We start from the raw sequence: 14,697 nt of genomic DNA on the forward strand, positions 1-14,697 counted from the left end.
TATGAAACCCACCCTCAACTTACCTTGGACAGTGCCAGGGGCAGCAGGAACACCAAAGAGATGCTCTGGCCAAAACCAGAGCTTATCTTTTGGAGCACAAGCTGTGCAGTTCCCCTGCAGCCTCAGGGACATCTCCCCCACATCCCCCTGCCAACCCTCACCCCCCTGACACCCATGAAACCCCCCCACCAACTTACCTTGGGCAGCACTGGGGGCAGTAGGAACACCGAAGAGACACTCTGGCCAAAACCAGAGTGTCTCTTTTGGAGGACTGGCTCCGGGCATGGAATTGAACCATGCCTTGCTCCGCTCCATTGCAGTGTGCCTTTTTAGATCCCTGGATATCTAGGGGTCTGATTTTCTTCCCGCACTGCAAACTTGTAGCGCAGGGAACTTTTTTTTGTTCCAGCACATGCCTGTTGCCCCACCTCAGAGGGGTTTGAGGCGGGGCAACAGGGATGTGCGCGCTTGTCTGGACGCGCCCATGAGCTGCATCCAGATGAGCATGGATGTGAGGCATGTGGCACCACAGACCCGTCTGTGGCGTGACACACCACACATGCAGGTGTTCCCTGCTGTGCTACTTTGCAGTGCGGGGGAGTGGGGAGGTGACCCTGGGCAATTCTGGTGTAAAAAAAAAAAACATGCCAAAAATGAGGCGGCGCTATTGGTTGCAGTGCACACTGCCAAAGTGGGGGACTGCTGGTTGAAGCCATACTCCAGCCGCTGCCCAGGTGGCTGCAGCTTCTGGAGGCCCCCAGATCCCAAGATAAGGCTGCTGGGGCCAGCACAGTTGCTGGCTGCAGCCTCCCCTACCCCACCTGGAGTAACCCGCCTCACACCAGAGTGTGTGTGGCATGGGCTTTCACCAGGGACAAGTAGCAGCAGCACAAGATGTACCACTACTCCTTGTCCCTAGGGAAATGCACATCCCTGCTCATCAGGAGGCACCCATAAGGTCCCTTCCAGGCCTATTTTCCTATGATACTATGATCCAAAGTTATAATTTCTAGATCATTATTATTAGTTTGGAAAAATATATTATTCTGTATGCATAATTATGTACCCATGAACTTATGTAGATATATGTCCAGTCTGAAAGTGAATTATTTAGCCATTTCCTTAGTATGTTCCTTTAAAATATGTTTTCCATTCTCTGCAACAGTGGTCTCCAAAGTGGGGTGTGTGCACCCCAGGGGGTGCACAAGATGATCTATTGGGGTGTGGGAAGAAAATATTAGAACTTCTATTTATATTTATATTTATAGAAATATACATATATTGCGGGGGGGTGCGCAAAAATTTTTTACTGATAGGGGTGCGCGATCAAAAAAGTTTGGAGACCACTGCTCTACAACACTCTGGATGTCCTAATCTTTTTAAGGGACTGCCACTTAAAGGCTCAACTCCAAAAGAAAACTAGAAATAGGATTAAGCCCTAGATGTTAAATGTTTTCATTAACAGCATGAGGCAGCCATTCAGCACACATTTTGATTGAACCTTCTTTAAAAAAAATTTTGTCTGTCAATGAAACAGTTGGTTCTTTGAGGTTGTCTGAAGGAATCTCAAACATGATGTGTTTTGGCCTCAGAAGTGCCACAGATTACAAACATTACAATAGAATTTATGGTATGATGTCATATACTGTGATAAACTTTGTTTCAGAAACTGGAAGTGAGGAGAAGGCTGTATGTGTATTTGTGCAGATGTGAGTATGTGTGCATGCATACATACACCCACACACATATTCACAAAAGGTTAAGATATGGATTATAGGTAGGGATCTACCTAACTCAAGGAGGTGGCTAGTTGATTTAGTGGGGGAATTGTGGGACCCACCACCATTTTCTTGGGCTGATCACAGCAAGGGCCCCTCATGCTTTTGATTGGCCAAAGGGCCCCAGTAGCTCTGCCCCTCGCTGCTGATTGGCTGCAGAGGCTGTCCATCATCCAGCCCTGCCCATCAGCACTGACTGATTGTGAGGGCTGTCTGTCATAAAGACCCACCCCTTGCTGCTGACTGGTGGAGCGGAGCAGGGCTACATGACAGGCAGCCTGCTCAGCCAATCAGCAGCAAGGCACAGGGGCAGCAGCTGTCTTGGGCTGGCCTTTATGTGTGAGCAGACCCTCTGCACCCCACCTGCCCTTTCTGGCAGGCTGCGGAGCTGGGCCAGAGCATTGTAAGCACTGCTGGCTCCCTCTGGGAAGCCAGTATTTTAATTTCAGTAAGTTTGCTCCCCCCTGCAGATTTCACGGATTTCGCTGACATTGCCCATTTTCATCCCCACAAAATCTGTGAATGCAGTTTCAGGAAGTCCCTAATGATAGAAATACAGTAGGCCTTGAATTATCTGGCATAGTGTCATGATAATTCTGGATAATTTTTAGATAATCAAACACCACAGTATGAAGTGCTGAAAACTATACTTTAATGTACTCTCCAGCAAATATTAAAACCCACAAGAAATAAATGTATGATACTGTGCAATGTTTTAAAATCTCAAAGCACTAGTAAGTAAATAATGCACAGGTGTCTCACCAACGAGCAAAACCCAACTTCATGCTGTTTTGTTAATACAAAGCCTTCTGGTTAATTGATTGTTCTAGATAATCAACTCTCTACTGTATTATAGAGAAAAAAATAAAATTTACTGTCCATTGCCAATGGTCAAGATGGGCAGGGTATATCATAGGTGCTGTAGTTTTAAGTCTAGTCACACTGTCCCTTCTGAGCACTCACCAAGGTTACAGGGTTTTGAATCCCACAAGATAGGCCCACAACCAACTTCTCTTGCTTAATGTAGGTTCCAGCACTATATATTGCTCTCTGAATCACTCACTCTGTTTCTGTAGCATACTTCCTGGGCATCTCAAGCCTGGGACCCCCAGCATCAGCTTATTTCCCAGGACATTCAAATGGCTTAAGTACAGCATTTCCCAGAGCTCCAACCTCACAGACACTCTGATTTACTATTCTTCATTCTATAGAAAGACATGGTAGCTGAACCACAAAGCTCAAAGATTTTGCAAAATGGGCACAATAAGAGACATAAGAGTTCCACTTAAGTGCCCTCTCCTGCTTCAATTTCCCCTTGATTCTTGGAATACTGTTTGAACTGAAGTCAGAGTCCTCTTGACTGTTCAGGATAGTCTTGTCTCTCCTCCTTCACACCCCTGTTTTTGGCTTCTTGTTTCTTCTTCATCCTTCTAAGATGGCTAATAAGAGACTGCCTTGTCATGTTTTCAACAGCCCACCTACATGAGCCATTTCTCAGTTACCTGCCTGAGAACTTATTTTCTTTGTCTAGCCACTTTCTTTTTTTTTTATTTCTGTTAAGATAGAAGAGCATCAATGTCTAAAGACCATGTTATGACACAGCCCTTGAAATTTTGATCCAAAAATAGAGGTAAAAAGGTAGCAAAGAAGGCAGAAAAGTAATACAATCAAAATGGAGTCTGTACTTGGAAAGTACTAATCATTATAATCCCTAAAATAGTCACACCTGCACTGGAAATAGACTCTTCTGTTTCTCTAATTTAGTAAACTGTTAGTTTTAAATTGCTTCAGTGCCACTGTGGTTGCATTAAGTAAATTGATTTAATTTATCTGCTGCAATTGATAATGAAGGAACAATTAGATTCTGCAACAATTTGATCTCCTGGAGTTTTACAGTATAAGATTTTAAATATCTTTAAGTGGCTGTAATATAGGCCGTATCTAGATGTACGTGGAGTACTTTGACTTTCTATTTTTTCTTCTGTACACTTGTTAGTAGATTCTTTAGTGGTGTGGTAATTTTAGTTAGTAATATCTTACAAGACCTATAATAGATGATGGTGGTTGAAGGTATACTTTCTCTCTTATTCACCTTCACATTTCAGGAAAAGAAAGATCTGCAATCCAAGATAGTAGAAGAGCAGAAGTACAGGAGGCAGTACCAAGCTGTAGAGAAAGTTCTTCACAATCTGTTAAACCCTATCCTGTCTCAACTCCACCAGCAAGTGTTCCAGCTAGTTCTGTACCACAGTCTTCTGATAGTAATGTAGCTGAGCCAATGGAAGTCAACATTTTAGTTTATAATGCAGACCCATCAGAGCTCCTACAGCCACAAGACAATGATATTATGGAAACAACAGAGTCATATGGTAATCCTTACATTTCCACCTGGGTCGAACTCTAATAAATCCAGAGACAAATTTATGTTTATGGATAGGTGCAAATTGATTTCTAGCTAGAGGAGTCTAACTTCTGAAGGGAGCTCATATTATCTTATTGTTTTGCTTCAGTGGCTTAGTGTAGGATGCAAAAGAGTCTGTGCTACTTACAGAGCCTTTGATGCCTCTACAGTGATGAAGGGAGGTCTGTGTTTCTACTTACTGAACGATGACGATGATGAGAAAATGAAAGTCACCTTTTGGATGAGATAATTTCAACTAAGGAAAGGGTTCAAGGTTTTTTTAGCTGTGATCAGCAATAAGGCAAGACACTGTCAGCCTTATTGAACTGGAAAATTCTGAGAAGGCATTATAAACGATCATTAGAAATAGGATGGGGTGTTTTAATATTTTATTTTTAAAACAACCTGTCTGAGAGGTAGCCATATCTATCCAAAAAAACATGGTTAAATTAAAAATGAATGGTTAAGTGATCAATATTATGGATGCCTTTCCAGTCAAATTTACAACCGTGAAGGCAAGACTAATAATCCCATCCTACACTGACATGCAAGAAATCAGGGCTTGATTTCCAATCTCAGGCTTGCTGAACCAGAAAGAAGGTGGCTGCATGTAAGACTTCATGGAGGAAAGAGTAAACCCCCAGAAAATGGGAAGAAAAAGAAACTCCCTGCACTAATGAAGATGTCTGAGGCAGCTGTTGAAGGCCAAAATGACTGCATTGTTTCAGACACACAGGCCACATCTACATGAGACACTGACTGTGCAGTAGACAGATGCACTACTGCACGGTAGTGTTGTGTGGCAACAACCATGACATGACACTACAGCACAGTAATAGTAGGCTACTGAGCAGTAGCATCACAAAAGAAGGTGTTCATTGGTGCTACTGTACAATAACTTGGATTACTGCACAGTCATTTAGTTGTACAGTAGCAACTGCACAGTCAATGTCTTGGCTACAGATCACTGTTTTCTTCTTGTGACTGGTGATCATACTGCACATGAAATAAAATTATTTTGAAAAAGCTACAGCATATTTGAAGTACTAGGAATGATCCTGTTAATTTTAGTAATTTTAGGGAGATTGTGATGTAATTTTTTATATTAGAAAGAGCCCAGAAATAAAAATGGCTGTGGTTTAAAGCCCACATACTGAAAGGAGAAAAGTATAGACTTTGCCAAGACAGATCTTACAGCTGAGCCTTCACACCCAGTAGCCTTCTGGCAGGGGACGCCACCTGATAGACACTGACATGAATAGAAGAAGACAGTGCATTAAGTAGGTGCTCCCTTCTCTTTTTCTTTTTTTTCTCTCTCTCCTACACTCCTTTATGGGTAGCATGCGCAGCCATATGCCCAGAAAAAATATTTGAATAATGTCTGAACCATCCCAATCAGAGAAGTAGTTTCCATTGCAAAGAAACAAACAGCCCACTGAATAACACTGATCTCTTACAAGGCAGGAAAAAGGGTTTTTTAAGTGTTTTAGTAGGCCTGATATATATCCTGAACTGGTTATGCCTCATGCCCTTAAAATAACAGCCACAATTATCCTTCTCCCTACCTAATGGCCAAAGTAGTCCACAAAAGTAAGGATCCTGGCAAGTTTAAGGCTCTGGAAGCCAGTGTTTCATGGCAGAGAACAACAGTAATGGATTCTACCTATAGCATTGTGTCATAAATGACTGGTTACATTTTATCTGTATTAGCTCCAGCTTTGTGTGCTCTCCACAGAGAATGCATTTCTGTAGCCTTGATTTGAGGTCTCCAAAGACTAGATTACTTCAATGAGAGACACAGTCAATAAGAAAAGTTAAAGCTTTTCCATCAGGAACAAATGGAGAAAAACTGCTTTGCCATTATCTAGGAACAACTAAGGGTCTAACAAGTCCTCCACCATGCCAGTGTGTCACACTTGGTATATATACCTCCACAATGATGGCTGTCAATATATTCTTTGCCAACCACCTAGTTGCATTTCCCCAAGGAAAATGCTAGGGGTTTTGATCCAGCTTTCCAGGGAGAGAAGCAGCTGGCTTCTGGCTGCTACAGGGTGATGAGAGAAGCAGGGTGCATGTTTACATGGCAGACACCCTTTGCCAATCTGTGCTGGAAGTGATCAGGCTAGAGCCAGGTGGATGCAGTGTTTCTGAGCTCTGGTTCTGGCTGCCCATGGTAGTAGGTGCTTTTAAAGGGGCAGAGCTTTACTCTCCTAAAAACTGTGCCACAGGGTGACTAGGTCAGCGTCTTGCTAGTATAGGCTCTCAGCAGAGCCACTGTGGTGAAGGCTCCCAGCTGCTGAGTGAGCAGAACCAGAGACTATTACAGAACTGAAATGTCAGCTCTACTTCTGTTACCCTACCAATACCACCTGAAACTTGCCCCAGTTAAATTTTAGACAAAAAGCTCCCTTCCAAACTCCAGCATCGTTTAGGACTAATTTATCTGTTAAACCAGTGTGATCAGATGAGATAACAGGGTGTTAGTATTAGGCAGAAAATAACTTTGATTATGTTTCTTTATTAATCCTTCACTATAAACATATAGCTCCTACATAAAAAAGAAGGATATTTTTAATTGCTATGGGTAGCCACAGTTCATGTTTTCTTATTAGCATATAGCATAATCCATACATAGTTAAGAAAATGTATCTGTTTAGGATCTAGTTTTATTTATCTCTTTCTATTCCTCTTTTGCAGAGGATTTTATAGGGAATGAAGCTGCATGGAGCAAAGTGGGTCAGGACATAGAGTCAGATATACAAGAGATGAGAGACATGATACCGAGGACGAGGAATTTGCATCCTAATGAGAGTGATGATATCATCATAGAGCAGTACATACATGATGATCCTCAACGTGAATCCGGTGCACTAACCAGTCCCTTGGGTTGCCCTGCTGACACTTTTCCAGAACAGACAGATAACTTCTCTTTTTTTCAGGCAGCTTTGACTAAGAGTGACATGGAAATTTTATCACTGTGGAACGGTAATCACTGCTCAGATCTCAAGATAGATTAAGCAATAACTGTAGCAGAAACCCCAGTGGAGCCATGAATATGGATTTCTCTAAAGGTGAAAAACACACACAGGCTTAGGAAGGATTGACAAAAAAATTATGCTCTCACCCTGGTCCAGCTGTCACTGAAGCTTGTGATAGTTTGCCAGTAGTGTTGATAGGAGCGAGACCAGGACCTGTTACTGTGTAAACTGAGTTAAAATTTCGCTAAGGGGTGATAGTACTGTAGAAGAGAAAACATTGTATAATAACATTTTTTGACTGTAGAGATGAGAAGGATGTCAGGTTGAGTAGGCACAGAATATTCACCATAAAAATGTCAACATTTCTCTACCATTTCCAATCCACATTTCTGAGATTTCCACAGATTTTTTTTTTTTTCGCATACTTAGAATAGGAAATAATGTTTTCATTTATACAAACTTCTTTTACGGATGGTCTATGGACAAAGTTGCACCAGTGTAACTAAACATATGATGTTCTGCTGATATTTGGCCAGTGCACCTAAATAAATTTAGTTGTGATATTTAGTCAGTGCAGTCTGGCATAGAAAACAGCCTTAGGTGTTTCAAACTGGTTAACTTCTACATTGTGGGTCAGCCCTAAGAGCAGAGAGGCACAACCACAGTAGGATAGTAACTCTCCTACTTCATAAGAAGGGTGTCCTATGACCCAGGCACTCAGACATGTGTATGATAAGCCTGGTATAAATGCCTAGATAAATAAATAACTGACCTCAGGCTGGAAAGGTTCTTTGGTTAGATGTGATAGCTTTTATTAGACCAACTGAGTAGTTGGAAAAAAGTTCATAGCAAGCTTTCAGAAGTCAGTCCTAAAACAAGAGTCCACTATAATAAGAACAGGCCTTCAGCATTGTTCAAATGAAATATTTATTTTTCCTCTATCATCTCAAGATTGAGAGAATTAATCAGTTTCTAAAGGAAACAAATATTAATATTTTAAATATTTGGTTCTATAAATTGAGTCAGTCAGACATGTGAGATTGTTTGGCAGTTGTGTAACAATGAGTGGGTGAGTGGGGCATGAGCTTCAGGTTCTGCCTAAGTAGGGTGCTGGGATGGAGCTGGAGTGGTGCCTCACCCTCCCATCCCTTGTTCCCCCCTCTCAGCCTTCCCTGTGCACCTGAACCTTTTGTGCAAAAACAGCAACTCCAGCTCTGGCAGGAGTGAGAGTAGAGCAGCAGTGGGAGTGCATGGTGCAGGAGCCACAGCTGGAGACTTGCTGCTGTGGGGGGAAAATGCTACCTCCTTTCTTTGCTACTGAAAATCTGTTTAAATGGCTGTTCAGTATATATTGGCAGCAAAAAAGGTGACAACTCCTCTCCCCTCCCTGCACCTGTGACCCTCTGGCCAGTGCTGTTGTATTGTGTGCCACCATACCCAGGGCACAATACGGGCTAATTACACCTCTGAATATGAATATCATAGCTACCTGTTACAGCATAGCAAACTAAGCCTTTATTCTGAAGTATCCTGAAATATCATCTCAGGAATGTGAAGGTTGCACTGCTCTCAATTTTTTTCCAAAAAAGAAAAGGTTCATTTTGAGGTAAGATTATTTAGTTATTAAAAGTGTGACTTTTTAAGTATTGGAAATGTAAAAAAGAAACAACTTTTTAAAAAGAATTGGAATACTATATTAAAATTATACACTAAACATTAAAAAACTGGAAAGTATTGACATCCATTTTTTAAAAAGCACTTAACTTTAACTTTGTCCCAATATTATATTATGGAGGGAGAAATATATCAAGTTTCTGTTCATTCTCTGGAAGCACAACAAAGGCAGCATCGAACTGTTTGAACTACCCTGGTTGAACATACTTTCCAACATCTGATTTTTATCAGTATCACCTTAATTTGAAATTTCCTTCTTTCCATCTTGTATTTTGATTACCACACATTTCCTTAAAGTTTACGCCTCAGTTTATTTATGTATCTTAACTATATTTTGATTAGCTTAGATTTTTTTCTTGGTATTTCCTTGGGTTTTTTATAATGTCAATGAAAAACCCTTGTAGCTCTGCCGTATGGAAGCATTTATTCACAGGCAAGCATGGTATGTAAATCAGAGTCTTTGGGACAGGAGACTTAGGTAGACAGATTATAACCTGGACAGCAGCTGCTGTAATTAGCGTTACTTGGTAGAATTGCATCAAATTGCTTTCAAACTACAGCTACATTTCTAAATACCTTTTAACCTAGCTAGTTCAGATCAGCAGCTGTGTGTTAGTCTCTGGAAGAAACAGTAGCCTGGCAGGGATCAGAAGGCCCCTTAAGACTCATGATCCAGAAGGAAGTCTCTCTAATATTTTGTAAACAGTCTGGACAGGAAACCAAATCTGAAATTGAATTTGAAGTATTTGTTGAGCTCTAGCATCCGAAAAATCACTCTAAGAACTAACAGAGAAGAAATAAAATGGCTATTTTTCAATTGTCCATGTAAAAGGTAGCAAAATTGTCTCAGATTTGGAGGGAACATTTTTTACTGTCTCCAAATCATAGATTGATTTGTGGTCCAAAAGTACCTGCCCTGAGGATTCAGAAGAGTTGTGATATGGAACCCTTAAATACTGGTCATGAAAGAGATGTGATTACAAAGTGTGCTGCAGATACCTGTCTACCTTTCCATAATAATACACGATCAGCTTTAGTCAGGCTTTAGGTTTTGTCAATTACAGAACCAAAGTTTGTTCCAGTTAAGTGCTAATATCATGCTAGCAGATCAGGGACAATAGTTCTGGCTGATTTCTTCTTTTAATAATGGTGAGCACCATACAATTATGTGCATTTTAAGAATTCACATAAAAAATCAGGGAGTTTGTGGACTTATGGATTTTAGAGGTTGTGAATTTTAGAATCATTCAGTCATAGACAAGTAGGACTGGAAGAAAACTCCAAAGATCATTTAGTCCAACTCCCTGCCTGAGGCAGAATCATCCCTATCCAAACCATCCTATACAATCCATAATCTAAACTCTACCTAAAATTACTGTTAAACCTGACACAACAGACCTAATACCCTAATCTGTTATAGGTAAAGCAGGGAAACCATGGCAGCCAACATGTTGCTTCTATGAAATGTTGTCAATATATGCTCAAGAGATCCCAGGTAGAGGGAAGGAAAACTCCATAGTCCATACCAAACTGACCATGGGGTAGAAATCTTTTCTTACCCCAAGTATGGCAGTCAGTCTGACCTTGAGCACAGGGGCAAGACCCTCTAGCCACGAACCTCTGGCATTGGTCCCAGCAGGAGCATTGGCAAGTCCTAAGCCTTTTCTGTAGTCAACACCCAGTCTGTCTGAGGAAACTTTGAAAACACCTTGACACATGTGGCAGAAAGGATACACCTTGGCACGTGGCAGGGCAACCAGCAAAGCCCAGGAGCATGAGAAATACCCATAGTAAAAGCTAGGCATAACTACACCTAGATCATCCCCAACCAGTGGCTGTCCAATGTCTTCTTGAACACTTCTAGCAATATACAGTTCGCAACTTCCCTGGGCAGTCAGTCCATTCCACTATTTACGTGTTTCTTGGAAATACAAGAATACAGAGGTATTCCAAAGTTGAAAGTAGGAACCAGACAACATTTGCCATTTGGCCCTTCATGTAGATTGTGAGTGTAGAGCTAAACTTACCAGGTTCCCCACATACTTTCCAAAGTGTGTGCTCTGTGTCATCCTTCACAAATCTCCATCACCTGCTCTTTCCATCCTTCAGCTTCTCTTACCAAGCTCTGTCTCCTGCTCAGTTCTGTCCTTCTGAACTCCCCACTTTTCAGGTCTGTGCCATCTTCCTAATGTTTTTCTGTAGTTCTCTTCACAGTTGAGGTATGCCTTTCTTGACCCCTTTTCTTTTCCTTTCTTTTTTGTCCCTGAGGCATTTATTATCCTAAGTTTTTTCCCCCCACTGCCCTATTACTGTTATATCAGCAACAGGAGTAGTACTGTACTAACACTCCTAAAATTCTCTCTTCCTAAGCTCACTTTTGTGCCAGCGGTTTTGTGTCTTTCCTCAAAGTGCTCTTCCTTCTTTTCCTTTTTCCTTTAAATGATCATTCCTTTTCCTTCTGAGCTTCTACAGCACTTCTTACTTCTGATATCCCCTTTTCCCAGCCTATCTGCCATGGGAGTTATACAGATTTGTGCTGATTGCTTAGTTATCATTGCTAAATGTGGATTGCACTCAGGAGCAGCCCCTCCCTGTTACTGTTATTTCTATGTATGTGATGTTGTTCTCTGAAAGCCTCATACTTCAGCTGCAGATGGAAGCACAGATTCCATCTGGAGTTGAGATATGAGGCTTCACAGCCAGCCACCACACATTCAGTTGCACTTGCATAACTGTGACCAGAATCCAACCCCATTTTAACAAACTAGTGCACATGTACTAACTCTAAAAATGATACAAGAGTTCCCAGCCATAGTACATGGACACAATGTTTCCTACTCCAACTCTAACACAGAGCCACGCTTTTTAAATCAAATCTGTTATGGCATATATTTAATATCTAATTTACATATTTTGTTCCCTTTTTGTAGAAGAACTTGTGAGAAATGTTGGTGAACAGCAAAAAGACCAAAGCAGAAAGTCCACAGATGCACAATTACAGGAAGAAGCAGCAAGGACACAAAATGAGAGTAGTCAGGGATGTGATGGCACAGCTGTACCAAGACCCTCTACTCCTAGAACCATCGTCCTACAAGTAATCACTTTCGACTCTTCTCCTAGTGAATCCAGCTTGGAGAAATTCATTAACTCTGATCCAAACCAGAAAGATCTCACCAAGGCACAGCAAGAAACACAGCCCACAGACCCATTAAATGGTAACATTGCATCACAAAACACATCTCAGTCTAATGAAGTTGTCCAGAGTGGAGCTGCAGCCATATCTGTCACATCCGTGTTAACCTCTGGCAGCCATGAAACACTCAAATAAGTTCCTGTTTTGAGCCAATAGTGTAGAAATGCCCCTTCTTCAAGCACGTGTAGAAACTGAAGTGTCATCAAATAAAAACACATGATATGAATAAATATAATCCTTCCAATAATAATTGTTTGATATTTAGTAAGAAATTATTTAGCCTAAAATACCAAAACACAGAAGCCAAACTAGTATACATTCTGAATAATTTAAAAAGATATATATTGCCAGCTGTAGAAATTTTTACTAGGAAATGAAATAAATGTCTCTGTAGAAACCACTTACCATTTCTTTTTGAATAGGTAATCATGCTTCTTCGCTTACAGTGCCTCTCACATATTTCAGGCACTTAGCATAATCAGAACTTTAAGAACCCAATCATTTGTCACTAAAAGAAATCTTATTTCCATCATTAATTTCAAACATATTAAGAAGATATAATTTGATAACTGAAACACAGAAAAAATTGACATTAGTAAGGAAGGTGATATTCTGAACATGAGTTGAGAAAGGAAAGAGTAATCAAGAAAGAACCATAACTGCATAATATGGTTAAATATAAAAGGCTTTATTGAAATGAGCTGTGGTCTACAATTTTAGGATTCAAACAACAACAGGCTCAAAATGTCCACATGATATGAGTGCCCTTGATGAATTCAGAGGAAGGCACTGTGTCCTATTCCATTTTTAACTTAACAAATTATTCTGAATTTGAGCTTAGAATAAGGTTTGAAACAAAGTAATAAAAAGCAAGTATTACCTCAGACTTTTCGACATGCTTGAGGGTCCTTCACATCACTGTGCGCACACACACACACAAACACACACACACCGGCATGCACATTCAAACATTCAAGGCCTTACACTAGGTATGGCTGTGGCTGCGTGTGGCTGCACTAACCTGGGCCTCTTGGAACTACAGTTCATCCTTATATCATACTGACCCGTTATTCTTCTCTATTTCCTAAAGCAGTTTACTTCCCCATGTGTCCAACCATTACTGTAGCCAGTGTGTGTGTGTACGTGTGAGGTCAGGGAGACAAGAGAGTGCTCTTCCATTGATCACTCGGCTTTACCACCCTTTTCCACGTTTGTAGCGTGGAGTATTGATTGAGTGGCCCCATTGCATCGAGGGTGATTATCTGACCAGGGATGGCATCAGAATAAGTATCTGGGCTTTAGTCTTCTGCCACTGAAGGAAACTAAGGAGACTTGGTTACACTAGTGTTTCCACCTAATTTCCACATGGGTTTTGTACTTTGAGGCCATGAGGCATTCACTTCTTCCATTTCTAATTAAAATATTAAGAGTAGTTCCTAGAACGGTCAGTCTCAAACTTTTTAAACATGAGGCACCCCTAGATAGACTCAAGGCACCCCTTGGAACATGCCGGGACTTAGCCTTTACTGGGTAGTTTTGAACAGAAAAATAGTAGATCAACTAGTCTGCTGCAAAGAACTCAGAAAGACCAGAACAGGGCAGTGTTTTGACACTATAGATTCCTAGTTGAAATCTGTGGGTTTATCTTGTGAATCATGTTTGTGCACCCAGCAGTATAAACATTATCTGGCATCCTTGAAAGGATCTGGAAGCAGCCCATGGTGCTGTAGCACCCTAGTTGAGAATCAGTGACCTAGAAATATGCATATGGCTTAGCATATTTCTTGAATATTGCTCATTTGGCAGAGTCTCGCTCATTGTGGTGGGGAGGGGGAGCTCATTTTTTAGGATTGAAAATTATTTTAATCAGAAATAATGGTTCATAAAGCTGAGGTTCTATAACGAGAAATTTATGCTAAAAGAATGAAATCCACAGCACTTCAAGTTGCTGAATGAATAATTACTTGTCTCTCTCATTCTGGGTTTTTGCCATACATTGCATGCCACATTGAGCTTTAGTGGTTGTATCTACATGAGATGCTTAACGCAGAGCAGACTAATTCTAAAACGTGGCGAAGGGGATATGTATTACTGCACCAGAGCAAAAGCCATGCTAATGCACAGTACAATTAGTCTACTCTGCATTAAGCATCATGAAAAGTCCATGTGCTGGTGTTACTGTGCAGTAGTGCTGATTACTGTGAATTTAGTTAGTACCTCATATTAGAGATACTAAACTTAATGCACATGTAAATGCATCCAGCAAATTGAAAGTTGAGTACCTTAGAGTGTTGTTACACGTTACCTTTCACATGTGTTAAGGGCTCCTAAAACGGGAGAGTCTGCATGTTAAAGCAGGGAAAGATGAGCCAAATACCTTGTGCTTACCTCAGTGGTAGTCCTCTTTAGGTGAGAATTATCTTCAGCTAGTGTTAGGGAGCTTTTGTCACAATCATGTCAGACTGTTCCACGAGGTTAGTTGAGAATAGTCCTCCAGCATCCCAGGAGGCATCACTCCCAGTGGGCACTCTTTTCCTGGTTCAAGTGGCATCAGGGAGAATGAATTTGAACAGGGCTTTTTACCCCCTCATCCAAATCACTGATGAAGATGTTGAACAGTGCGGGCCCGAGGACCGAGCCCTGCAGAACCCCACTGCCCACGTCCTTCCA

At 41.1% G+C, this 14,697-nt stretch overlaps 1 protein-coding gene across 5 annotated transcripts in view; it reads left to right on the forward strand.

The window, feature by feature from the left end:
- PDE1A (phosphodiesterase 1A) overlaps positions 1 to 14,697 on the forward strand; it is a 350,365-nt gene that overhangs the window by 307,569 nt on the left and 28,099 nt on the right. For 2 of the 5 annotated variants that reach the window (XM_019554259.1, XM_019554258.1), the window contains 3 exons: positions 3,884 to 4,147; positions 6,880 to 7,167; positions 11,765 to 12,049. The exons of 1 other annotated variant lie outside the window; for it this stretch is intronic. In XM_019554259.1, coding sequence (XP_019409804.1) covers positions 3,884 to 4,147; positions 6,880 to 7,167; positions 11,765 to 12,049 — 837 coding nt within the window. The remainder of the gene's footprint in view (positions 1 to 3,883; positions 4,148 to 6,879; positions 7,168 to 11,764; positions 12,050 to 14,697) is intronic. 2 more of the 5 variants (XM_019554260.1, XM_019554261.1) reach the window with 2 other exon arrangements.

This window comes from Crocodylus porosus, unplaced genomic scaffold (genome assembly GCF_001723895.1).
Source record: "Crocodylus porosus isolate Cpor-Errol unplaced genomic scaffold, CroPor_comp1, whole genome shotgun sequence".
Taxonomy (NCBI): Eukaryota; Metazoa; Chordata; order Crocodylia; family Crocodylidae; genus Crocodylus; species Crocodylus porosus.